At 44.4% G+C, this 27,111-nt stretch overlaps 1 protein-coding gene across 1 annotated transcript in view; it reads left to right on the forward strand.

Annotated features, from left to right (window-relative positions):
• LOC137631009 (uncharacterized oxidoreductase YjmC-like) overlaps window positions 1-27,111 on the forward strand; it is a 61,158-nt gene that overhangs the window by 14,582 nt on the left and 19,465 nt on the right. The window contains exons 6-7 of the mRNA XM_068362551.1: window positions 5,745-5,843; window positions 22,626-22,818. Coding sequence (XP_068218652.1) covers window positions 5,745-5,843; window positions 22,626-22,818 — 292 coding nt within the window. The remainder of the gene's footprint in view (window positions 1-5,744; window positions 5,844-22,625; window positions 22,819-27,111) is intronic.

A 27,111-nucleotide genomic window follows, 5' to 3' on the forward strand; every position in this document is an offset into this window, starting at 1 on the left:
CTTTAGATGAGGAAGTTGCTGTTCCCCCTCCTACTGATATTCCCTTGAGGACTCTGTCAGACGGAGAGGAGCCTAAAGCTGCTTAGCCCTCTATGGACTTTAATTAAATCATGCTGATTTTTAAGGATCTTTGTCCGGATCTTTTTGTAACTGCTGCTCCTCGTTCGCCTAAACGTCAGAGCTTACACTAGGCCTAGCTACTTCGAAGCCGTTGTTTATAAGCTAGTGCTCTCTCGCTCTCCTAGAGAGCTTTACGTTTGCTAGGCGACTGGTTTATCACCAGGAGGAGTTTGGGGGATACAGCCTTTGCTTTCCCTTCTTTTAAACTGGCTTATAGAGCGAGAGTCTGATATGACACGAGAGAAGTTCTCGGCTTGGGAGTTCCTGCCTCTGCCCAGATAGACTTCTCAAATCTCGTAGACTCTCCTTGGCGCCTGGCCAGGAGACGCTCCAAGATTTTACAGGTCAACTTCACAGCTGTTTTCGAGCCTTTGAAGTTTTGCTGTACAATTATGTCATGCATAAACAAGGCTTTCAGGGATAGCTCCAATGATCTGACAGCCACGTTCTCTGCAGGGACAAGTCCCTCAGGGATGGCTCCATGATTTGGCAGCCATGTTCACTGCAGGAGTACGTAAGAGACAAGTGCGCTCAATGTGTTCATTGTCAAGACAAACTTCACGATGAAGTCTACCAGGCTGTCTTGACAGCATTTATGGAAGGCGACTGGATGGTCTCTCTCGACCTTCAGGAGGCATACTTCCACATTCCTATACACCCGGATTCCCAACCGTTTCTGAGGTTTGTTCACAGGAAGGTGGGGTACCAGTTTCGAGCTATCGGAGATCAGAGCCTCCCTGTACTTGGACGACTGGCTTCTCAGAGCCTCTTCCAGTCATCGCTGTCTGAAGGATCTCAATTGGACTCTAGATCTGGCCAAGGAATTGGGACTCCTAGTCAATTTGGAAAAGTCACAGCTGGTCCCATCCCAAACTATTCTGTATTTAGGGATGGAGATTCACAGTCAAGTTTTTCGGGCTTTTCCGTCGGCCCCCAGAATAGATCAAGCCCTGCTCTCCATCCAGAAGATGCTGAAGAAAGAACGCTGCTCAGTCAGGCTGTGGATGAGTCTGGTAGGGACGCTATCATCCATGGAGCAATTTGTCTCGCTAGGAAAGCTACACCTCCGTCCTCTTCAATTCCATCTGGCTTTTCACTGGAAAAAGGACAAGATGCTAGAGGCGGTCTCGATCCCGATTTCCGAAAAGATAAAGTCTTGTCTGACTTGGTGGAAGGACAATATCAGCCTACGAGAGGGTCTTCCCCTGGCAGTTCAGATACCCAACCACGTTCTCTTCTCGGACGCATCGGACTTGGGCTGGGGCGCGACGCTGGGCGGTCGGGAATGCTCAGGTCTGTGGAACTCGAGTCAGAGGAGCATGCATATCAACAGCAAGGAGCTTTTGGCGGTTCATCTGGCCTTGATAAGCTTCGAGAATCTCCTTCGAGGCAAGGTGGTGGAGGTAAACTCGGACAACACCACGGTCTTGGCGTACATTTACAAACAGGGAGGTACCCACTCACTGACTTTGTACGAGGTCGCAAGGGACCTGCTCATCTTGTCAAAAGATCGAGGCATCTCCCTAGTAACGAGGTTCATCCAGGGCGACTTGAACGTCCTAGCAGATTGTCTCAGTCGGAAAGGTCAAGTAATTCCAATCGAATGGACCCTCCACAAGGATGTGTGCAAGAGACTTTGGTCGACTTGGGGTCAACCCACCATAGATCTCTTTGCAACCTCGCTGACCAAGAGGCTTCCAATCTATTGCTCTCCAGTCCCGGACCCAGCAGCAATACATATAGATGCCTTCCTCCTAGATTGGTCACATCTGGATCTTTACGCATTCCCACCATTCAAGATTGTCAACAAGGTACTGCAGAAGTTCGCCTCTCACGAAGGGACAAGGTTGACGTTAGTTGCTCCCCTCTGGCCCGCGAGAGAATGGTTCACCGAGGTACTTCGATGGTTATTAGACGTTCCCAGAAGTCTTCCTCTAAGAGTAGACCTTCTACGTCAGCCACACGTAAAGAAGGTACACCAAAGCCTCCACGCTCTTCGTCTGACTGCCTTCAGACTATCGAAAGACTCTCGAGAGCTAGAGGCTTTTCGAAGGAGGCAGCCAGTGCGATTGCTAGAGCAAGGAGAGCTTCTACCATTAGAGTCTACCAATCGAAGTGGGAAGTCTTCCGAGACTGGTGCAAGTCAGTTTTCTGTATCCTCGACCAGTACCTCTGTAGCCCAAATAGCTGATTTTCTCTTATACCTGAGAAAAGGACGATCCCTTTCAGCTCCCACTATCAAGGGCTACAGAAGCATGTTGGCATCGGTCTTCCGGCATAGAGGCTTAGATCTTTCCAACAATAAAGATCTGCAAGACCTCCTTAAGTCTTTCGAGACCACTAAGGAGCATCGTTTGGCTACTCCTGGGTGGAATTTAGACGTGGTCCTAAGATTCCTCATGTCAGACAGGTTTGAGCCTTTACAGTCAGCCTCCCTGAAAGATCTCACTCTTAAGACTCTTTTCCTGGTATGCTTAGCCTCAGCTAAAAGAGTCAGTGAGATTCATGCCTTCAGCAAGAACATCAGATTTTCGTCAGAAAAGGCCACTTGTTCTCTGCAACTTGGTTTTCTAGCCAAAAATGAGCTACCTTCTCGTCCTTGGCCTGAATCTTTCGATATTCCCAGCTTATCGGAGATCGTAGGCAATGAACTAAAAGAGTCTTATGCCCTGTTAGAGCTCTTAAGTTCTACTTAGCTCGTACTAAACCTTTACGAGGCCAATCTGAAGCATTATGGTGTTTGGTTAAGAAACCATCCTTGCCTATGTCAAAGAATGCTTTGTCATGTTTTATCAGATTGTTAATACGAGAAGCTCATTCACACTTGAGTGAGGAAGACCGATCTTTGCTTAAGGTTAAGACGCACGAGGTTAGAGCTGTAACAACTTCCGTGGCCTTTAAGCAAAATAGATCTCTGCAAAGTATCATGGACGCAACCTATTGGAGAAGCAAGTCAGTGTTCGCGTCATGTTACTTAAAAGGTGTCCAGTCTCTTTACGAGAACTGCTACACACTGGGACCATTCGTAGCAGCGAGTGCAGTAGTGGGTGAGGGCTCAACCACTACAATTCCCTAATTCCATATCCTTTTAATCTGTCTCTTGAAATGTTTTAATGTTTTTATGGGTTGTCCAGAAGGCTAAGAAGCCTTTCGCATCCTGGTTGATTTGGCGGGTGGTCAAAGTCATTTCTTGAGAGCGCCCAGATTAGGGGTTTGATGAGGTCCTGTTGTATGGGTTGCAGCCCTTGATACTTCAGCTCCTGGGGGTCTGTCAGCATCCTAAGAGGATCGCGGGGCTCCGTAAGGAAGACGTACTTACAAGGCAGAGTAATCGTCTAAGTCGACTTCCTTACCAGGTACCTATTTATTTTGGTTTTGTTATATTGATAACTGTCAAAATGAAATAAAAAACTCTTAGCTTATACGATGTAAACATATTTAACTGGTCTCTACCCACCACCCTAGGTGTGAATCAGCTATTATATATTCACCGGCTAAGTTAAATATTTAAAAATGATATTTTAATTATAAAATAAATTTTTGAATATACTTACCCGGTGAATATATAAATTAAACGACCCTCCCTTCCTCCCCAATAGAGACGCAGTGGGATGAGAAGAAATTGAGTCTTTGTTTACATCGAGAGAGTGGTATCTGGCCGACAGTTGGCGCTGGTGGGCACACCCGCAACCTGTATAGCGATCGCTGGCGAGTTTTTACTGTTTTTTGTCTGTCGAGCAACAGAGTTGCAGCTATTATATATTCACCGGGTAAGTATATTCAAAAATTTATTTTATAATTAAAATATCATTTTTAGCCTAAATATGCTTTGTAAGGATGGAGATGAAGGGGAAGAAAGTTTTTCCTTTGAAAGGCCATATTGCCTTGCTCTTAACTAGTGACTTTTCTTAAAATGTATTTTGACTTTTTTTTATTTGGGGATATAACTGTCATTATTACTGCTATAGACTCTGTATATGATGATTTTTTTTTTGTCATATAAATGTAATATGTATTTAATGTGTACTATTGTAATGTTCACTTCTCTTTTTTTTTTTATTATCATCAAGTATTCATTTTCTTCTTCAACTTTTCAAAGCTGCAAAGTCTGAATAGGAGTAGGAAGCTACTGAAGTTCATGCATTTTATATCTCCGTGTGAATTCTTTTTCATTATTTATAATTGAATCACAAGATTTTAAGAAAAAAATATCAACATTGAATATGATAATTTAGAACAGATAATAAGTCAACACACTGAAATGCAGGATTATTATTATTACCAGCTAAGCTATAACTAGTTGGAAAAGCAGGGTGCTATAAGCCCAAGGGCCCCAACAGGGAAAAATAGCCCAGTTAGGAAAGGAAATATATAAACTACATTAAATGAAAAGTAACAACAAATTAGAATAAAATATTTTAATAACAGTAACATTTTAACAATAAAATATTTTAAGAACAGTAACAACATTAAAACCATAATTTATTTTAAGAACAGTGATGACATTAAAACAATGAAATATTTTAAGACCAGTAACAATATCAAAACATATATCTTTTTTATAATATATATATATATATATATATATATATATATATATATATATATATATATATATATATATATATATAATAAAAAATTATACTTGCTGCATGATTGAACTTTTGAAGTTCTACCGATTTAACTACCTGATTAGGAAGATCATTCCACAACTTTGTCATAGCTGGAAAAAGGCTCAAGAAAAATTAATTAATAGAATTTTTTCCTTTTACTATGCTTTCATGGGTAATGATTTTTATTAACATTTGATGAAAATTATTATGCCATATATATGAAAGGTAAATTAGCAATGAAAAATAAGGGTTTAAGACTTGTTTTTTGTTGGTTACGGTGAATCAATATTGATGAGTTCCTATTTTAATAATTGGAGGGTAGTTTTGGCCTCACTTGATAGGGAATTAGTTTTTTAAAAGTGAAGTATACTGGATGGTAGAGGGTGAATATACCAGAAAGGTATAAAATGTCAGTAAGGATGTAAATTGTAATAAGTTTTATACTTATGTTTGTATGTATAAAAGCAACACCAATACAGATATCTTATTTAATAGAGAATTTGTTTTACAATAGTGAAGTATACCAGATGGTAAAGGGTGACTACACCAAAAAGGTATAAAATGTCAGTAAAGATGTAAATTGTAATCAGTTTTATTCTTATGTTTGTATGTATAAAAACCACTAATATAGATATTAAATGAAATGCAAAAAAATATAATACAATTATCAAGTGTAATGAGAGAGAGAGAGAGAGAGTGAGAGTGAGAGTGAGAGTGAGAGTGAGAGTGTGTGTGTGTGTGTGTGTGTGTGTGTGTATTGTTTTGGTTTCTAGCAATTCACAATTCTTGAATAAAATAAGAAGTGAATAATTAGTGAGTCAGAGGTATGATAAAGTGTACTATATATAGCCAGCACATACAAAGTTACCCCTCGTAGTATGACAGTCTCGCAATTCAGGAAAGGCTTTGGAACCAGGGGTGTCTTATAATAAATTATGTATGTGCATGTTGCTTTTTTACTGAAATGTAGAAGATTGTTAATCTTTTTTTAATCTTTATATGTATTTTTAGGCAGCGCTTGGTACAAATCCAATTGCTCTGTCTGCTCCAGCTAAGGGGGATGACAGCTTCGTCCTTGATATGGCTACGTGTGTAGTTGCAGTCGGAAAGGTAAATTGATAATACATTGTTCATTCTATTTTTACTGGATATATTATCTATTTATGTACCTTGAATAATTTTGGTTTTCATTATTATATTAGTAATGTAATTTCAGTAACTGCTTAATTTTAACTGAATTTTTATTTAAATACCGTAGTTATTTTTATATATCAACACTTAAAGTGCCCTTTTGTCTGTCAACGAAAAGCTCATTCATAATCAAGATGTTAATGGTCGTGTATCCTTGCAAATATGACAACCAATCATGAGTCTTGGAGGAGAAAATATAAGTCTTCAAGCTTTATGTTGGAATTAAAAATTAATTTATTGTATATGTTGAAAATCATGCAATTACAAACCTATCATAAGAATTGGGTTGTAAAATTGTCAGACTGAACTGAAGAGTATAGATCTGCATGTGTTTCAAATGTTAGCCATAAATGAAGTACACTATACAACCGTGGAAAACCCAACTACTGTGACATAAAAAGACACTGTGATTCCCCAGCATATCATCTATACCTGAAATTATTATAGGTCTTAACAAGACCCCTTATAGATTACATTGCTAAAACAGAACTTGCCTTATAGAGATGATTGGCATCTTTATTACCCTACCAACAACACTGCATAAATCCCAGGAGAATTTTAAAAATATAAGATGATGATAAAGCTGGAACAATTATTTGCACTAATCTTAGAATTTGTTTTCCCATACGTTAGTGTCGTAAATTCGTGGAATGAGTCCTGAGCCAATATGCAACTGTACAGTATGACTCCTGATGAACAGAAAAAGTTTGGAAATACTAACTTATCATCTTTGCTAAGGTACTTACACCCTGATAAGAGAAAAGGGAAGATAATCATCATCTTGGGAGTGGCTTGATAGTGATGATTTTTCAATATTAAACTTACCCGATAATCATGTAGCTGTCAACTCCGTTGCCCGACAGAATTCTATGGAGGGATACGCCAGCTACCACAATACTAGAAGGGGGTGTATTTACCAGCGCCACCTGTGGCCAGGTACTCAAGTACTTCTTGTTGACACCTCCTCAATTATTCCTCTGTCGTGCTTCCGGCAAGACGTTCTGGGATACGCTTATGTTCTTGGAGTATTTTCACGACTTTGGTGAAGTATTTCTCTTTGATTTCGGCTGTCGCTTTACTGGAAACTTCTATATTAGCTTAGTTAGCTTTTGGAATTAATTTGATTAATTATGGTGACGAGAGAGTATGAACTCTCGTTCACCTTTCAATGGCCGACCCTTCCCTTAGACGGAAGTGTTGGTGTCTAAGAGAGTATAGACTCTCTTTCTTAATTTTGCTTAACAAAAGTTATAGATTTATTTTATATCTCTCCGCCTCTTATAGGCCTCTTCGATTAACTTCCTTTTATTATAAACTCATTAAAATTAATTTTTATATTTGTTTATATTCGACCTTCCTAATAGTAGGCGGTCTTTTACCGAAGTTAATAAACTTTGAGCCCATCATTTCGGTTTTACCTGTTAACATATTATGCTATTTCCGCCACAGAGTTTGAAAGATTTTCTTTGACAGTCTCGTACTGTTTTCAAAGTTGAACTAACGTTTTGTTTTGTCTCTGCAGTTGTTGACGTTCAGAACGTTCAACTTGCACTCTATCGTTACGATAGAGAAAGAATGTTCACGGTTTCACGTTGCAGTAAGAGTAACCGTGTCTAGCGTTTTGTTCATTCTTTCTTAACTTAATGGTTTTGATCCTAATAAAGGAACTTTTCAGTTTTTTTCCTTTAACAATAATATGTTTTAACGATATATATGATTGGGCTCTTCTCTCAGGTTCTAAGTCAAGAGAGAGAGAGAGAGAGAGAGATAGAGACGGAGGGAGAAAGAGGATAAACGTTTCATTCAAGCCTGCCAGGCGTACGAGTAACGTCGTTATCGTTTTTGCTCTTCTCCCTAGTCTCTTTAGGGGAAGAAACTAAACGTTTCTAGAGTGATCTAGTGTTTAGTCTCTTTCCAACCACTGAATTATCTTTCATTAGATTTTTCTGTTACATTGTAATTCTGTTTTCGCAATTACTAACTTTGAGAAAGGATAGAATTGCGTATTTCAGGTACAAACCACTTAAAGTTTCGAGTTCAGTGAAATAAGTGCAAACAGAAATCAAAGTGATAAGTGATTAGTGCGTGAGGGTACTTTTGTGCGCGCCAGTCGTCCTCCCAGTCCGGGACCTCTTGCAAGCTCCCAAGCCCAGGGGAGAAGCAATGTCGAAGGGCATAAGGGTTCAGCAGGCCTTGATCGGCGCACAGAAGTATTCTCGGTGGTTGTGGGCGTGTCTTACCGAGACCGTCACTCCCACCCGCAGACGATTGAGCCCTTATTTTGCTCGTCTGCAGAAGAGATTAGGGGAGAAAATAAAGGCAGAGTAACGCTGGTCTCAGGTCTCAAGACCTCTTAAACGTTAAGTCCAGACCTATGCCAGACGTACGAAGTTAAAGTTCACAACCCGAATGCAGTCATTGGGTTAGCTCTGACTCTCCTCAGTCATCAGTTGATTACACTCCGCCTAAGAGGAGTAAGGTTCTGCCACAACAGATCTCTGCTGTTAAGGCTTTACCTCAGCAGAACTTAGTGTCTGCCGACCCCAAGTTAACTCTACTGCAGTCCATACAGTCACAACTTTCGGTCTTGATGCGTGAGTGTCGGGCTGAGAGTGTTGCGCCTCCGCCTCCGCCTACACTCCCTCCACCTACACTCGCTCCGCCTGTTCACAGTACCATCTGCCAGGCGTACGATGTTGTGGACTCTACTACAGTCCATGCAAGCACAGCTTTCGGACTTGATGCGTGAGTGTCGGGCTGAGAGTGTTGCTCCTCCGCCTCCGCCTACACTCCCTCCACCTACACTCGCTCCGCCTGATCGCAGTACCACCTGCCAGCAGTTCCACCTGCCAGGCGTACGATGTTGAGCCACGTGCTGAGTTTGCTGTTCCCTGTGGTGTTCAGCCTCCGCCTTCCTTAAGGCAACCTTTACATTGGGATCAGGAGGATTATACCTCTCTTCCTCCGCCTCCACTTGCTGCTCCACCAGTGATGCAACACTCGGTTGAGGTACAACAACCTCTCCCGTCCATGAGTCAGTCTCCTCAGCTCTTGCTGCAGCGAGCTCAACCCTCCACAAGGCAAGCACCACAACACCTTAGCCTTGCGCCTCAGGAGCCTCAGCTTGCGAGACATTTACCTTGTTCTGCGCAGCCTCTTCCTCATCGCGCTCCGCTCACACCACAGGAACTGGAACTTGCTACTCCGCTTCCGCCAACCGCTCAGCAAGCGCAACCCTTGGGTTCAACCACTCATGCTAGGAGTCAGCCTCCTCCACCCATGCGCCTTCCTTCTGCTTGTCTTTTATTCAGCCTTTGCAGACTGAGCCTCAGGTGTTCCCTCATCGGAGTCTTGAAGAGGAAACCACAACTATTGTTGTTCCAGCTCGTTCTGACTCTGCTGTTCAGCATACCATGGTTTAAACCCCATGCAAGCATGCATAAAGCACTCTAGCACTGGTCATGGAATTTCTGAGAAATGTTAAACGCCATGCACACGCTCTGCTTTCCTTACAGCAGGCTCTGCTTACAGCAGGCTCTGCTTACTACATGCTCAGCATTCAGCATGCTCTGCATTCAGCATGCTCTGCATACAACATGCTCTGCATACAGCATGCTCTGCATTCAGCATGCTCTGCATACAACATGCTCTACATACAGCATGCTCTGCATACAGCATACTCTGCATACATCATGCTCTGCATACCTTACCGCATGCTTCTCAACACATCTTGGGTTGTTGCCAACTCACTAGACTGTCAAGCAGTTTCATAACGTTGCCTTCTAGTCTGCTGCTTTTGCACCAGTGAACCCTCACTCAGAGAACTTAGCTTTTCTAGGATAAGGTCCCTGTAGATGAGAAAGTTCTTTTCTCCCTCCTTCTGATATTCCCTTGAGGACTCTGTCATTTGGAGGGAGCCTTTAGCTGCATAACCTCTTATGGACTTTTATTTAAGCATAACATGCTTACAGGGAAGGTAATGGTTCCACTTCAGCCGCTAATCCCGTCTGTTACCACACCTGCTCCCATAGACCTTGAGCTGTGTTGCGTGACATGCAGTCCAAGCTTAGTCCTTGTTAGAGGATTTTTTGTTTACGGAGTCAATGTGTCACGGGGAAGACGTTCAACAACCAACAGAAGGGACTTGTTGTGACGCAGTGCGGCAACCTCAGCAACCCGTTAAGGAGTTGTCTGTACGACCCAGACAGTCTAGACAGATTCGGGTTGTCACTGTACTTCCTCGCTTGCCCATGATTGACAGTTTACAGACTGTGCAGCAGTATCATGATCTTGTGTCCGGCTCCGTCAGACGACTGGCTTTTAAGAGCTCCCACAAGTCGTCGCTGTCTGGAGATTTTCAAATGGACTATGGATCTGACCAAGGAACTGGGCCTCCTGGTCAATTTTGAGGAGTCTCAGCTCGTTCCATCCCAGACCATTGTCTCCTTGGGTATGGATCTTCAGAGTCGAGCTTTTCGAACTTGTCCGTCGGCCCCAAGGATCTTCCAAGCCCTAGAATGCATCCAGAGCATGCTGAGAAGGAACCGATGCTTAGTCAGGCAGTGGATGAGTCTAACAGGGACACTTTCATCGCTGGCCCTGTTCATCGAGTTAGGGAGACTCCACCTCCGCCCCCTTAGGTATCATCTAGCTGCTCACCGGATAAAGGACATGACGCTAGAGACGGGCTCAGTTCCTGTTTCCGAAGAGATGAGGTCTACTCTAACGTGGTGGAAGAACAGCATTCTTCTCAAGGAAGGTCTACCATTGGCTGTTCAGACCCCCGACCACCGTCTCTTCTCGGACGCATCGGACACGGGCTGGGGTGCGACACTGGACGGACAGGAATGCTCGGGAACATGGAATCAGGAGCAAAGGACACTTCACATCTATTGCAAGGAGTTGTTGGCAGTTCATCTGGCCTTGATAAACTTCAAGTCCCTCCAGCTTAACAAGGTGGTGGAGGTGAACTCCGACTACACCACAGCCTTGGCTTACATCTCCAAGCAGGGAGGGACTCATTCGAGGAAGTTGTTCGAGATCGCAAGGGACCTCCTCATTTGGTCAAAAGATCGAAAGCTCACGCTGGTAACGAGGCTCATTCAGGGCGATATGAATGTCATGGCAGATCGCCTCAGCCGGAAGGGTCAGGTCTTCCCCACAGAGTGGACCCTTCACAAGAATGTTTGCAGCAGACTTTGGGCCCTGTGGGGTCAGCCAACCATAGATTTATTCGCTACCTCGATGACCAAGAGGCTCCTCTTGTATTGTTCTCCGATTCCAGACCCAGCAGCAGTTCGCGTGGATGCCTTTCTGCTGGATTGGTCCCATCTCAACCTGTATGCATTCCCGCCGTTCAAGATTGTCAACAGGGTACTTCAGAAGTTCGCCTCTCACATAGGGACACGGCTGACGTTGGTTGCTCCCCTCTGGCCCGCGAGAGAATGGTTCACCGAGGTACTGCAATGGCTGGTCGACGTTCCCAGGACTCTTCCTCCTAGAGTGGACCTTCTGCGTCAACCTCACGTAAAGAAGGTACACCCAAACCTCCACGCTCTTCGTCTGACTGCCTTCAGACTATCAAAAGACTCTCAAGAGCTAGAGGCTTTTCGAAGGAGGCAGCCAGAGCGATTGCCAGAGCAAGGACGACATCCACTCTCAGAGTCTATCAGTCTTAATGGGAAGTCTTCCGAAGCTGGTGCAAGGCCAATGCAGTTTCCTCAACCAGTACCACTGTAACCCAGATTGCTGACTTCCTGTTACATCTAAGGAACGTAAGATCCCTATCAGCTCCTACGATCAAGGGTTACAGAAGTATGTTGGCAGCGGTTTTCCGCCACAGAGGCTTGGATCTTTCCTCCAACAAAGATCTACAGGACCTCCTTAGGTCTTTTGAGACCTCAAAGGAACGTCGGTTGTCCACTCCAGGCTGGAATCTAGACGTGGTCCTAAGGTTCCTAATGTCATCAGGATTTGAACCGCTCCAATCAGCCTCTTTTAAGGACCTCACATTAAAAACTCTTTTCCTCGTGTGCTTAGCAACAGGTAAAAGAGTAAGTGAGATCCACGCCTTCAGCAGGAACATAGGTTTCACATCTGAAACGGCTACATGTTCCTTGCAGCTCGGTTTTTTGGCTAAAAACGAGCTTCCTTCCCGTCCTTGGCCTAAGTCGTTCGAGATCCCAAGCCTGTCCAACATGGTGGGGAACGAACTGGAGAGAGTACTTTGCCCAGTTAGAGCTCTTAAGTACTATCTAAGAAGGTCAAAACCATTACGAGGACAATCAGAAGCCTTATGGTGTGCTATCAAGAAGCCTTCTCTACCAATGTCTAAGAACTCAGTTTCTTACTACATCAGGCTTCTGATTAGAGAAGCAAATTCTCATCTGAAGGAAGAAGACCTTGCTTTGCTGAAGGTAAGGACACATGAAGTGAGAACTGTGGCTACTTCAGTGGCCTTCAAACAGAACCGTTCTCTGCAGAGTGTTATGGATGCAACCTATTGGAGAAGCAAGTCAGTGTTCGCATCATTCTATCTCAAAGATGTCCAGTCTCTTTACGAGTACTGCTACACCCTGGGTCCATTCGTAGCAACGAATGCAGTAGTAGGCGAGGGCTCAGCCACTACATTCCCATAATCCCATAACTTTTTAACCTTTCTCTTGAATACTTTTTATGGGTTGTACGGTCGGCCAAGAAGCCTTCCACATCCTTGTTGATTTGGCGGGTGGTCAATTCTTTCTTGAGAAGCGCCAAGGTTAAAGGTTGTGATGAGGTCCTTTAGTATGGGTTGCAGCCCTGTATACTTTAGCACCTTTGAGTTGATTCAGCCTCCCAAGAGGAACGCTGCGCTCAGTAAGGAAGACGATCTTATTAAAGGCAGAGTAACGGTTCAAGTCGACTTCCTTACCAGGTACTTATTATTTCATTGTTATTGTGGATAACTGATTATATGAAATACGGGATACTTAGCTATCCTTTAGTCTTGTACACTGGTTTTTCACCCACCCCCCTGGGTGTGAATCAGCTACATGATTATCGGGTAAGTTTAATATTGAAAAATGTTATTTTTATTAATAAAATAAATTTTTGAATATACTTACCCGATAATCATGATTTAATCGACCCTCCCTTCCTCCCCATAGAGAACCAGTGGACCGAGGAATAATTGAGGAGGTGTCAACAAGAAGTACTTGAGTACCTGGCCACAGGTGGCGCTGGTAAATACACCCCCTTCTAGTATTGTGATAGCTGGCGTATCCCTCCATAGAATTCTGTCGGGCAACGGAGTTGACAGCTACATGATTATCGGGTAAGTATATTCAAAAATTTATTTTATTAATAAAAATAACATATTTTGATAACAAGGTCAACTCAAAGAACCTTATCATTCTAGCATGGATTGAGCTTCTATTCACCAAGCTTTTAAGGCTGTTACTGATTTTACTGAAAGAGTGACCTTATAAATTACTTTGGATTGTGATTTAGGAAAAATTTAAATTATTTGAGATTTGTAATTTTTCTTATTGCTGCTCTAAGACATTTTATCTTCTGAGGAATTTAGATGTAAGGTATATCATTGGCCTTGAAAAAATTGTGAAAATGGCAAACTAATGCTGCTTACTACTGCTATACAAAGATACTTACAATGCAAGGCAAACCAGAGGAAATCTCCCATCTGGAGAATAGCAGCAGTGCCCTAATCAAAGGTATTTTTATCACACCAACTACAGGTGATGTTCCATTCAGCTTAGAAAAGTTTGAGAAGTGTTCTTTTATGATGTAGAGATCTCCACAGTCTTCTAAAGAAATCCTAGTTATGTACAGTGTTCCTGGAGTACAAATAGCAATGGAATCTGTGGAAGTGAGGCTTTTGCCATAGCATTCTCCAGCAGGAACAGAATGGAATACAATAATGTATGTAGTTTAGGCTTAAAGCCAAGCATTGGAACCCAAGAAGTTATTAGCTGTATGGAGTTATGACTCAAAGCCAAGCACTGGAACCCAAGAAGATATTAACTGTATGGAGTTATGACTCAAAGCCAAGTACTGGAACCCAAGAATATATTAACTGTATGGAATTATGACTCAAAGCCAAGCACTGGAACCCAAGATGACATTAACTGTATGGAGTTATGACTCAAAGCAGAGCACTGGAACCCAAGAAGATATTAATTGTATGGAGTTATGACTCAAAGCAGAGCACTGGAACGCAAGAAGATATTAACTGTATGGAGTTATGACTCAAAGCAGAGCACTGGAACCCAAGAAGATATTAACTGTATGGAGTTATGACTCAAAGCAGAGCACTGGAAGGCAAGAAGATATTAACTGTATGGAGTTATGACTCAAAGCAGAGCACTGGACCCCAAGAAGATATTAACTGTATGGAGTTATGACTCGAAGCAGAGCACTGCAACCCAAGAGGTTGTTCAGTCCTGGAGTGAACTTCGGTGAAATTAAGTTATTACCCGGTAATAATGAATAAAGTTGATAAATCTTTAATTAAAATATAAAATTTTCAATATTTAACTTAGCCGGTGATTATATAGCTGCAACTCTGTTGCTCGACAGACAACTCTACGGAAAAACTCGCCAGCGATCGCTACACAGGTTGCGGGTGTGCCCAACAGCGCCATCTGTCGACCAGATACCCAGCTCTCATGTAAACAAAGACTCAATTTTCTCTCTGTCGAGGTGTCGACAAGACGTACTTTACTCGCTGTTGCTAAACTGGAGTTTTTCACATCTAATTGGTGAAGTACTATATTCTAGTTTTGAGCTTTCGCTGTGCAGGGTTTTTCTTCACACAAATCCTTGAACTCTTTTTGATATCGGATTCTTTGTTGATGACTTTTTGATCGTTTTTTGGTATTTCCCTTGACCAATTCAAAATGGCTGACCCTTCACAAGTCCCCAAATTTAGGAAATGCAATGCTAGGGACTGTTCTAAGCGTCTTCCGAAGGCTCCTATCGACCCTCACACGGTTTGTTCCAATTGTCGGGATAAAACCTGTCAATTGGAAGATCGGTGTGAGGAGTGCGTTGGCCTTTCGGAATTCGAATTTATCGAATTTCAAAAGTACACACGTAGGCTAGAGAGAGATAGAGTTAGGAGAAGTTCTTCTCGTTCTATTGATATATCCTCTCCTCATGCCCCACAACCTATTCCTTCCCCTGTAGTGGTTGCTCCTAACCCCCCTCCTGGCACTCAGGAACCATCGATGGCTGATATGATGCGTGCCATCCAGGCTCTGGGTGAGAGAGTTGAGTCCCTTGCTAGTGACCGTAATCAGCTCATGGCGGATGTGAAGGAGCTTAAGTGCCAAAGTGCAGTGGGAAGTGCTAAGGTGCCAAGTGATAGTGTTGTGGACAGTGTTGCGCTTGAGGGTTCGTCTGTTCGTGCCTGTCGTCCTCCTAGTCCGGGACCTCTTGCAAGCTCCCAAGTCCAGGGGAGAAGCAATGTCGTACGACGCATGGGTTCGAGAGGCTTTAATCAGCGAACAGACGTTCCCTCAGTGGTATCGGGCGTATCTACCCAAGATCGCTCCTACCTACCTAAGACGAGAGAGCCCATTTATACCTCGTCTTCTGAAGGTGTTTCTCGCAAGAAACTTTGGACCAAGGTCTCGCGACCGTTAAAACGTAAATCGGTCCCTTCAGCACAAGTCCAACGGCCCGGTTGTAGCCACTGGGTCAGTTCGGACTCGTTGCCGTCATCCGATGACTGCTCACCGCCTAAGAGAGGCAAAGCGGTACCGCTTCAGACAGTAACACCGTCTGTCGCCGCACCTGCTCCTGTAGACCCTAAGTGGTCTCTACTGCAAGACATGCAGTCTAAACTTACGTCTCTGATGCAGGACTTTCGTGCGGAGAAGGTTGCTCCGTACCAGCTAGTGCAGTACCTAGCCTACAACCCTCCACGCGATCGGTTGTGCGTCCTGTGGACGCTGAGGTAACCTTCTCACGCACACCAGTTGAGAGAGTTCCTCCACCCATGCGTTCCAGTGTGATCTGCCAGCCGCATGTTGACGTTAAGCGACGCACGGAGGTTGCCGTTGACGTTCTGGATGTTCAACAACCGTCAGAGTTGCCTTGTTTTGACGCGGTGCGTCAACCTCCGCAACCCAGTGTGGTTTCCACTGCGCAACCCCATCAGTCTAGACAGTCTGGGGTAGACGCTGTGCGTCCCCGCGCTACCATGGTTGTTGCCAGCTCACAGACTGGGCAGCAGTTCCATGACGTTGCGTCCGGCTCAGTCACGCATGCACCAGTGCGACCGGACTCAGCGAACCAGCCGTTACCCACTCCGTTGCCGTTTCCTCATCAGTTGTCGGATGAGGAACTTTCTGATGATGATTTTGCTGCACATATAGATGAACCACAATCAGAATTGGACGAGCCTAAGTCTACTCAACCCTCTTTGGACTTTAGAAAAGTTTTGGCCATTTTCAAAGAGCTGTTTCCTGACCAGTTTGTTTCTGTGGCTCCTCGTTCTCCGCCTTCAGAGTTTGTTTTAGGCATGCCGTCTACCACTCCTGCCTTTACTAGACTCGTCCTCGCACGCTCGTCCAAGAGAGCTTTGCGGGTGATAGGAGAATGGTTGCAGTCCAAGAAGAGCTTAGGGAAGACAGCCTTTGCTTTTCCCCCTGCTAGACTCTCTTCTAGATCGAGCGTCTGGTATGCCACGGGAGAAGTTCTCGGCTTGGGAGTTCCTGCCTCTGCCCAGGGCGACTTCTCAAGTCTTGTAGACTCTCCCCGCCGCCTTGCCATGAGAGGCTCAAAGATATGTTGGTCATCATCGGACCTGGACCACCTTTTGAAAGGAATCTTTAGGGCCTTTGAAGTTTTTAACTTCTTAGACTGGTGTCTAGGAGCCCTAAGCAGGAAGATCTCTTCGACAGATAAAGAGACTTCCTTGCTCATTATGTCCTGCATGGACAAGGCCGTACGTGATGGGTCTAATGAGCTTGCTGCATCATTTGTGTCCGGAGTCCTAAAAAAGCGAGAAAATCTCTGCTCATTCCTTTCTGCTGGAGTTACACCGTGCCAGAGATCTGAGCTTCTCTTTGCTCCTCTTTCCAAGTGCCTTTTTCCAGAAGTCCTGATTAAGGAAATAGCCGCTTCGTTAGTGCAGAAGGACACTCACGATCTTGTTGCGTCCTCAGCTCGCAAAGCTCCCCCTTTGCCTACCTTGTCAGCTAGACCAAGGATGGACACTCCAGCGTCTCGATTTATTCCGCCCTTTCGTGGCAGAGTCTCCAGCAGAGGAGGTGCTCGTGCCGAAGGGAAGCGAGGGAAGAAGAAAGGATCCAAGTCCTATAAGGGCAGAGTCTGACTGCCCGCATCTTCAGACAGCAGTGGGAGCCAGACTCAAGAACTTCTGGCAGACCTGGGAGAAGAGAGGCGCAGATGCACAATCTGTGAAGTTGCTCAGAGAGGGGTACAAGATCCCTTTTGTACGGAAACCCCCTCTAGCAACGTCTCCCATCGATCTCTCTCCCAGGTACAGAGAGGAAGACAAGAGACGGGCCTTGAAACGGGGAGTGTCTCTTTTGCTAGAGAAGGGAGCGGTGGTCAAAGTCTCGGACCTTCAATCTCCGGGATTCTACAACCGCCTCTTCTTGGTTTCAAAGAAGACAGGAGGGTGGAGGCCGGTGCTAGACGTCAGTGCTCTGAATGTCTTTGTCACAAAGCAGACGTTCTCCATGGAGACCACAAAGTCAGTCTTAGCAGCGGTCAGAAGGGAAGACTGGATGGTCTCATTAGACCTAAGGGACGCCTACTTCCACGTCCCTATCCACCCGGACTCCCAACCTTTTCTGAGATTCGTTTTCGAAAAGGTGGTCTACCAGTTTCGGGCCCTGTGCTTTGGCCTAAGCACAGCTCCTCTTGTGTTTACGAGGCTGATGAGGAATGTAGCCAAATTCCTCCATTTATCGGACATCCGAGCCTCCCTTTATTTGGACGACTGGCTTCTCAGAGCCTCTTCCAGTCGTCGCTGTCTGAAGGATCTAAAGTGGACTCTAGATCTGACCAAGGAATTGGGTCTCCTTGTCAATATGGAAAAGTCGCAACTGGTCCCATCCCAAACTATTGTGTATTTAGGGATGGAGATTCACAGTCTAGCTTTTCGGGCTTTTCCGTCGGCCCCCAGAATAAGCCAAGCCCAGTTATGCATCCAGAACATGCTGAAGAAGGAACACTGCTCAGTCAGACAGTGGATGAGTCTGGTAGGGACGCTATCATCCCTGGAACAATTTGTGTCATTAGGAAGACTACACCTCCGTCCTCTTCAATACCATCTAGCTTTTCACTGGAAAAAGGACAAGACGCTAGAAGCGGTCTCGATCCCCATTTCCGAAAAGATGAAGTCTTGTCTGACTTGGTGGAAGGACAGTATCAACCTAAGAGAGGGTCTTCCCCTGGCTGTTCAGACTCCCATCCACGTTCTCTTCTCGGACGCATCGGACGTAGGCTGGGGCGCGACATTAGACGGTCGGGAATGTTCAGGACTGTGGAACTCGAGTCAAAGGGTCATGCGTATCAACTGCAAGGAGCTGCTGGCAGTACATCTGGCCTTGAAAAGCTTCAGGTCTCTCCTTCGAGGCAAAGTGGTGGAAGTGAACTCGGACAACACCACTGCCTTGGCGTACATCTCCAAGCAAGGAGGGACCCCCTCACTGACGTTGTACGAGATCGCAAGGGACCTGCTCATCTGGTCAAAAGGTCAAGACATAACACTAGTAACGAGGTTCATCCAAGGCAACTTGAATGTCATGGCAGATTGTCTCAGTCGGAAAGGGCAAGTAATTCCAACAGAATGGACCCTCCACAAGGATGTATGCAAGAGACTTTGGGCCACTTGGGGCCAACCAACCATAGATCTCTTTGCAACCTCGCTGACCAAGAGGCTCCCAATATATTGCTCACCAGTCCCAGACCCAGCAGCAATACATATAGATGCCTTTCTCCTAGATTGGTCACATCTAGATCTATACGCATTCCCACCGTTCAAGATTGTCAACAAGGTACTGCAGAAGTTCGCCTCTCACGAAGGGACAAGGTTGACGCTAGTTGCTCCCCTCTGGCCCGCGAGAGAATGGTTCACCGAGGTACTTCGATGGCTAGTAGACGTTCCCAGAAGTCTTCCTCTAAGGGTGGACCTTCTACGTCAGCCACACGTAAAGAAGGTACACCAAAGCCTCCACGCTCTTCGTCTGACTGCCTTCAGACTATCGAAAGACTCTCGAGAGCTAGAGGCTTTTCGAAGGAGGCAGCCAGTGCGATTGCTAGAGCAAGGAGAGCATCCACCCTTAGAGTCTACCAATCGAAGTGGGAAGTCTTCCGAAACTGGTGCAAGTCAGTCTCTGTATCCTCGACCAGTACCTCTGTAGCTCAAATAGCTGACTTTCTCTTATACCTGAGAAAAGGACGATCCCTTTCAGCTCCCACTATCAAGGGCTACAGAAGCATGTTGGCATCGGTCTTCCGGCATAGAGGCTTAGATCTTTCCAACAATAAAGATCTTCAGGACCTCCTTAAGTCTTTTGAGACCTCGAAGGAGCGTCGTTTGGTTACACCTGGTTGGAATTTAGACGTGGTACTAAGATTCCTCATGTCAGACAGGTTTGAGCCGCTACAATCAGCCTCCCTGAAAGATCTCACTTTAAAGACACTTTTCCTGGTATGCTTAGCCACAGCTAAAAGAGTCAGTGAGATTCATGCCTTCAGCAAGAACATCGGATTTTCGTCAGAAAAAGCTACATGTTCGCTACAACTTGGTTTTCTAGCCAAAAATGGGCTGCCTTCTCGACCTTGGCCGAAATCGTTCGATATTCCCAGCTTATCGAATATTGTAGGCAATGAACTAGAAAGAGTCTTATGCCCTGTGAGAGCTCTTAAGTTCTATTTAAGCGAACTAAACCTTTACGAGGCCAATCTGAAGCTTTATGGTGTTCAGTTAAGAAACCATCTTTGCCTATGTCAAAGAATGCTTTATCTTACTTTATCAGACTGTTAATACGAGAAGCTCATTCACATCTGAGTGAGGAAGACCAAGCATTGCTTAAGGTGAGGACACACGAAGTTAGAGCTGTCGCAACTTCCGTGGCCTTTAAACAAAATAGATCTCTGCGAAGTATAATGGACGCAACCTATTGGAGAAGCAAGTCAGTGTTTGCGTCTTTTTATCTAAAGGATGTCCAGTCTCTTTACGAGGACTGCTACACACTGGGACCATTCGTAGCAGCGAGTGCAGTAGTGGGTGAGGGCTCAACCACTACAATTCCCTAATTCCATACCCTTTTAATCTTTCTCTTGAAATGTTTTTATTGTTGTTTTTTGGGTTGTCCGGAAGGCTAAGAAGCCTTTCGCATCCTGGTTGATTTGGCGGGTGGTCAAAGTCATTTCTTGAGAGCGCCTAGATTAGGGGTTTGATGAGGTCCTGTTGTATGGGTTGCAACCCTTGATACTTCAGATCCTAGGGGTCGATCAGCATCCTAAGAGGATCGCGAGACTCCGTAAGGAAGACGTACTTAAAAGGCAGAGTAATTGTTCAAGTCGACTTCCTTACCAGGTACCTATTTATTTTGTTTTTGTTATTTTGATAACTTCTAAAATGAAATAAAAAACTCTTAGCTCATAAAAGTGTAAACATATATTACTGGTCTCTACCCACCATCCTGGGTGTGAATCAGCTATATAATCACCGGCTAAGTTAAATATTGAAAAATGTTATTTTGATTATAAAATAAATTTTTGAATATACTTACCCGGTGATTATAAATTAAATGACCCTCCCTTCCTCCCCAATAGAGACGCAGTGGGACGAGGAGAAAATTGAGTCTTTGTTTACATGAGAGCTGGGTATCTGGTCGACAGATGGCGCTGTTGGGCACACCCGCAACCTGTGTAGCGATCGCTGGCGAGTTTTTCCGTAGAGTTGTCTGTCGAGCAACAGAGTTGCAGCTATATAATCACCGGGTAAGTATATTCAAAAATTTATTTTATAATCAAAATAACATTTTTAATGAAACTTAATAATCAAATTTTTAAACATAAGCCTGCATGTAAATATGCATGAAATCAACTCAACAGTAAGAATAATTGAAATAATGAAAAGGATGATTTAAATTTCATTATAAAAGCCATTGTCATGTAAATAGCCCGTGACATTAGCTGGATCAATACTTGGACCTAGTATATCTCTGATTCTTCTATTTAAAATCCTTATCAATGCTGTGATATGTTGTCTCCTGCAGTGAACAAACACATGTTCGACAGGGGAATATCACACTACATAGACTAATGTAGATCCAGAGTTTATTAGAAGTTCATGTGTCAAATGGAATTCATCAATCCTCAATCGAGACAACATAACTTCAGTCTTCCTCTGTTTGCTGCTGTGTTTTTAGTTGAACCACTTTCGTTCACTATACATCGCAGCCCCAACTTCTCGTAACAAAAATCCAAGGGGAGGTCATCAGCTTAGACATGTTGAAGGCTCCATCTAGATTATGGTCTTGAGTCTTATAATTGTAAGAATGATTTTTTTGTCAGCCACTCACACAATCTAACACTACATTTAAAATCATTCGAGAAATATGACCTTTTCATAGGGAATATGGGCTTTCAATTTAGGATGTGGAATAGTTTCCTTATAAGTGCTCCTGGTAAATCAAACTCACATTGTTGGAGGTATAAAATCAGAAACCATTTTCATCTATGCATTTGTTAATTACATCAGCTGATCTTTTGTAAGTAATTGCAGGCAAAAGTAGGATCATTTGAAGTAACAGGGAGGGCAAAGTCATTAGCAAACAATGAGGCCTTGACTGGTGGAGAGAGATTTAACAATGCTGGTAATGGTCATAGGAAAACAAGCAACACTAAACTATCTTGGGGAATACCATGTTCCAATTCATAACTGCTTGACAAGGTGTTGCCAACTTGAACTCTAATATATCTATCATGTAGAAAGAGTTAATGAAATTAATTATAATCCCTCTAATTCTCAACTTATGAAGCTTTTTGATAACACCAGACCGCCACAGTATTGGAAGCCTTTTCATGATTAAAAAAAAAAAAAAGAAACATTGTCTGGCAATGGTTAGAAAATCCCTGTTGGGTGTGGATTGACAGACTGGGCCTGTACTGTATGAGAACTGAAATGTGTGGGGAATTCCTTAGTCTAATACTAGGGAGACTATTGCTCTTATTGAATTCAGAAGATGATGACTTATCTTGCACTAAAATAAAAATTGAGTACGGGTCTGGCACTATCACCAAGAGATGCCCCACTAACAGTTGAATCATCTTTTACTGAAGCAGTTTATAAAAGCAAACTTACCACTTGAAGGTGGAATAAAAAAAAGACATTGAAAGAAATGATGATAACTGAATAAGTGTGAAAAAACACCGTGCTTGCAAGAGGAGACAAACAATATTTAAATTTGTTAAATGGGTGAAACTCTTGGTCTTTCTTTTACTTGTATTGTGAGCACAAGCTTTTTCTTCTTCAGTTCTTTTTCCAAGTTTTTCATGGACTAGCAAAAATGGCACTTAAGTTTTGCATTTTAACTAAGCAGAGTAAAGGCTAATTATACAACATTGCCTATTATGCCGATAGTTTTTTTCTACTGAAAAGGCTCAAATTTTATAGCTCGGTATACTGTACTGTATATGTTTTTTTTTTTCAAGATCGAGGTGGAGCGCAGAAAGGAAAAACCAATTCCCGAAGGGTGGGCTCTAGATAAAGAGGGTAAAACCACTACTGATCCTGCTGAGGCTATGGTTGGGGCCTTGATGCCTCTCGGTGGCCCAGAGACACATTCTGGCTATAAAGGATATGGCCTGGGAATGTTGGTCGAGATTTTCTGTGGAATAATGGCTGGTATGTATTCTGTTTTGTTATTGATAATGAAAAGATCCTGCAATTTTTAAATTCAGTACAGCTAAATCTTATAGAAGTAATTTATTCATGTTCTCAACTTATTGTTTAAGCGTACTGTACATATTTTTAACACAAGACTAAAAATTATATAGCTAAGTTAGTTTTTAAGATCATGAATAAAGAAACCAGATCATTACCAATGAAGTTTAATTCAAGGGGTAAAGTGTTGTGACAATCATTATTTAGATTTTGTTCAAAGTGTTCAGCAAAAATTTTTGGTGAAACAAGATCTCATTCTGTCATTACTGTAAGCAAACTACTGTACTGTGATGCACTTTTGAACTTTACAAGTTTTATGAGAAGATTTAATAGGTCTATTTCTTCGAAGCCTGATAAATTTAAGACTGGTACAATGCTATCTCGTGAGATGTAGATCCCCACTTTGAAGTATTAGTGTATAGCTTATAAAGGAAGGATACATTATTTATTTTTGGGATTATCACGACTGCATCACATTTGTTTTTTCGAATTATTTCGTTGAAGGTTTCATAAAATTTGCTAATAATTCTTTCAATGAGTTTGACCAAGATCTTTGTCGGTAAATGAGGAGATCCCAGATCCTCCTAAGAAAGTAGTTCGAGGTAAGTACTGTTAGGAAAAATACAAATTACTTAAAATTTGTGATGTTTTTTAAATGTGAAAAAATCCTTTTTTTCAATATTAAACTTAGCCGGTGATCATATAAGCTGTCAGCTCTGCTGCCCGACAGAAAAACCTAAGGACAAAATACGCCAGCGATCGCTATACAGGTGGGGGTGTACATCAACAGCGCCATCTGTCGAGCAGGTACTCAAGTACTCCATGTAAACACAGAACCAATTTTCTCTCTGTCGTGCCACCGGCAAGACCTACTAAATACGCTGTTGCTTACTGGATTGGTTTTCACAGATTTTGGTGAAGTACACATTTCTAGTTATTAGCTTTCGCTTTGCAGAGGTTATCTTCAATACTTCCTTGCATTCTTTGATTGAATTTTGGATTATTTGTTGACGACTTGGATAGATTTTGAATTCCCCTTTGACTAATTCAAGATGGCTGACCCTTCTCAAGTCCCTAAATACAGAAAGTGTAGTGCTAGGGACTGTTCAAGGCATCTTCCGAAGGCCTCTATCGATCCGCACACCATTTGTTCCAATTGTCGGGGTAAAACCTGTCAATTGGAAGATCGATGTGAGGAATGCGTTGGGCTTTCGGAATTCGATTTTCTCGAATTCCTGAAATATTCACGTAGGCTAGAGAGAGATAGAGTCAGGAGAAGTTCATCTCGCTCCGTTGATTTTTCCTCTCCCCATGCCCCACAACCTATTCCTTCCCCTGTAGTGGTTGCTCCTGATCCCCCTTCTAGCACTCAACAACCTTCGATGGCAGATATGATGCGTGCCATCCAGGCTCTGGGTGAGAGAGTAGAGTCATTGGCGAGTGACCGTAACCAACTCATGGCAGACGTCAAGGAGTTGAAGGGTAAGAGTGCAGTGGGTAGTGACAAAGTGAGTGGTAGTGTTGTGGAAAGTGTTAGTGTTGCGCTTGAGGGTGCGTCTGTTCGTGCCTGTCGTCCTCCCAGTCCGGGACCTCTTGCAAGCTCCCAAGCCCAGGGGAGAAGCAATGTCGTACGACCAAAGGGTTCGACAGGCTTTAATCAGCGGACAGACGTTCCCTCCGTGGTTTCGGACGTATCTTGCCAAGATCGCCCCACCCACAAGAAGACGAGAGAGCCCATTTATTCCTCGTCTGCGGAAGATGTTTCTCGGAAGAAACAATGGACCAAGGTCTCACGACCTCTCAAACGCAAGGTCCCTTCCGCGCAAGTCCAACGGCCCAGTTGTAGCCACTGGGTCAGTTCGGACTCGCTGCAGTCTTCCGATGACTGCACACCTCCTAAGAGAGGCAAAGCGGTACCGCAACAGGCAGTAACACCGTCTGTTGCCGCACCTGCTTCTGTAGACCCTAAGTGGGCTTTGCTGCAGACCATGCAGACACAGTTAACATCTTTAATGCAGGACTTTCGTGCGGAGAAGGTTGACGCTGCACCCGTTAGCCTACAACCAACCACGGTTGTGCGTCCAGTTGACGCTGAGGCTACCTTCTCCCGCACTCCAGCTGTGAGAGTCCCGCCACCCATGCGCAGTGTACCCTGCCAGCCGCATGTTGACGTTCAGCGACGCACGGAACCCTCCGTTGACGTTCGCGAGTTACAACAACAACCTAAGTTGTTTTGTTTTGACGCGGTGCGTCAACCTCCGCAACCCACTGTGGTTACCACTACTCGCCCACAGCAGACTAGACAGTCAGGAGTAGACGCTTTGCGCCCCCGCGCAGCTATGGTTGTTGCCAGCTCACAGACTGGCCAACAGTTCCATGACGTTGCGTCCAGTGCAGTCACGCATGCACCCGTGCTGCCGGACTCAGCTGACCAGCCAATTCCTACTCCTTTGCCGCTTCCTCCTCAGCATTCAGACGATGGACTCTCTGATGATGACGACGCTGCACACCTTGACGACCCGCACACGGACATCGACGAACCCAAGACCACGCCTCCCTCCTTGGACTTTAGGAAAGTTCTTGCACTGTTCAAGGATATGTATCCTGATCAGTTTGTTTCTGCAGCTTCACGCTCTCCTCCTTCTGAGTTCGCTTTAGGCACGCAGTCATCCGCGCCTGCCTTTACGAAGCTCGTCCTCGCCCGCTCGTCCAAGAGAGCTTTAAGAGTGTTGGGAGATTGGATGCAGTCCAAAAAGCACCTTGGGAAGACAGCATTCTTGTTTCCCCCTGCGAAACTCGCTTCCAGATCGAGCGTCTGGTATGCCACGGGAGAAGTTCTCGGCTTGGGAGTTCCTGCCTCTGCCCAGGGCGACTTCTCAAGTCTAGTAGACTCTCCCCGCAGGCTGGCCATGAGACGCTCCAAGATTTGTTGGACTCCTTCAGATTTAGACCATCTGATGAAAGGAGTGTTCAGAGCCTTCGAAGTGTTTAACTTTTTGGATTGGTGTTTGGGAGCGTTGAGCAGGAAGACCTCCCCTTCTGACAAGGAAACTTCCATGCTCATTATGTCCTGCATGGACAAGGCCATACGGGACGGTTCCAGTGAGCTTGCGGCTTCGTTCGTTTCCGGGGTCCTCAAGAAACGGGAAAACCTTTGCTCCTTCTTGTCAGCTGGAGTAACACAATGTCAGAAATCGGAGCTTATGTTTGCTCCTCTCTCGAAGTGCCTTTTCCCAGAGGAGTTGATCAAGGAGATTGCTGCCTCCTTGATTCAAAAAGACACGCATGACCTGGTTGCGTCATCTGCCCGCAAAGCCACCCCTTTGCCTACCGTGTCTAGACCCAGGATGGATACTCCAGCGTCAAGATTTATTCCGCCCTTTCGTGGCAGAGCCTCCAGCAGAGGAGGTACTCGTGCCGAAGGGAAACGTGGGAGTAAGAAGAAAGGTACCAAGTCCTTTAGAGGCAGAGTCTGACTGCCACCTTCTTCAGACAGCAGTGGGAGCCAGACTCAAGAACTACTGGCAGTCCTGGGAGAACAGATGCACAATCTGTGAAGTTGCTCAGAGAAGGGTACAAGATCCCATTCTTGCGCAAGCCCCCTCTAGCAACGACTCCCATCGACCTCTCTCCCAGGTACAGAGAGGAGGACAAGAGACTAGCTTTGAAGCAAGAGGTGTCTCTCTTACTAGAAAAGGGAGCGGTAGTCAAAGTCCGGGACCATCAATCCCCGGGCTTCTACAACCGTCTCTTCTTAGTGGTAAAGAAGACAGGAGGGTGGAGACCGGTGCTAGACGTCAGTGCTCTGAATGTCTTTGTCACAAAGCAGACGTTCGCCATGGAGACGACAAAGTCTGTTCTAGCAGCGGTCAGGAAGGAAGACTGGATGGTCTCTTTAGACCTCAAGGACGCTTACTTTCACGTCCCCATCCACCCAGATTCCCAACCTTTTCTAAGGTTCGTTTACGGGAAGGTTGTCTACCAATTTCAAGCCCTGTGCTTTGGCCTAAGCACGGCGCCTCTTGTCTTTACGAAACTGATGAGGAATATTGCCAAATTCCTGCATTTAGCAGACATCAGAGCCTCCCTCTATTTGGACGACTGGCTTCTAAGAGCTTCGTCCAGTCGTCGCTGTCTGGAGAATCTAAAGTGGGCTCTAGATCTGACCAAGGAATTGGGTCTCCTGGTCAATATGGAAAAGTCCCAACTGGTCCCATCCCAAACTATAGTGTACCTAGGCATGGAGATTCACAG

Source organism: Palaemon carinicauda, chromosome 39 (genome assembly GCF_036898095.1).
Source record: "Palaemon carinicauda isolate YSFRI2023 chromosome 39, ASM3689809v2, whole genome shotgun sequence".
Classification (NCBI taxonomy): domain Eukaryota; kingdom Metazoa; phylum Arthropoda; class Malacostraca; order Decapoda; family Palaemonidae; genus Palaemon; species Palaemon carinicauda.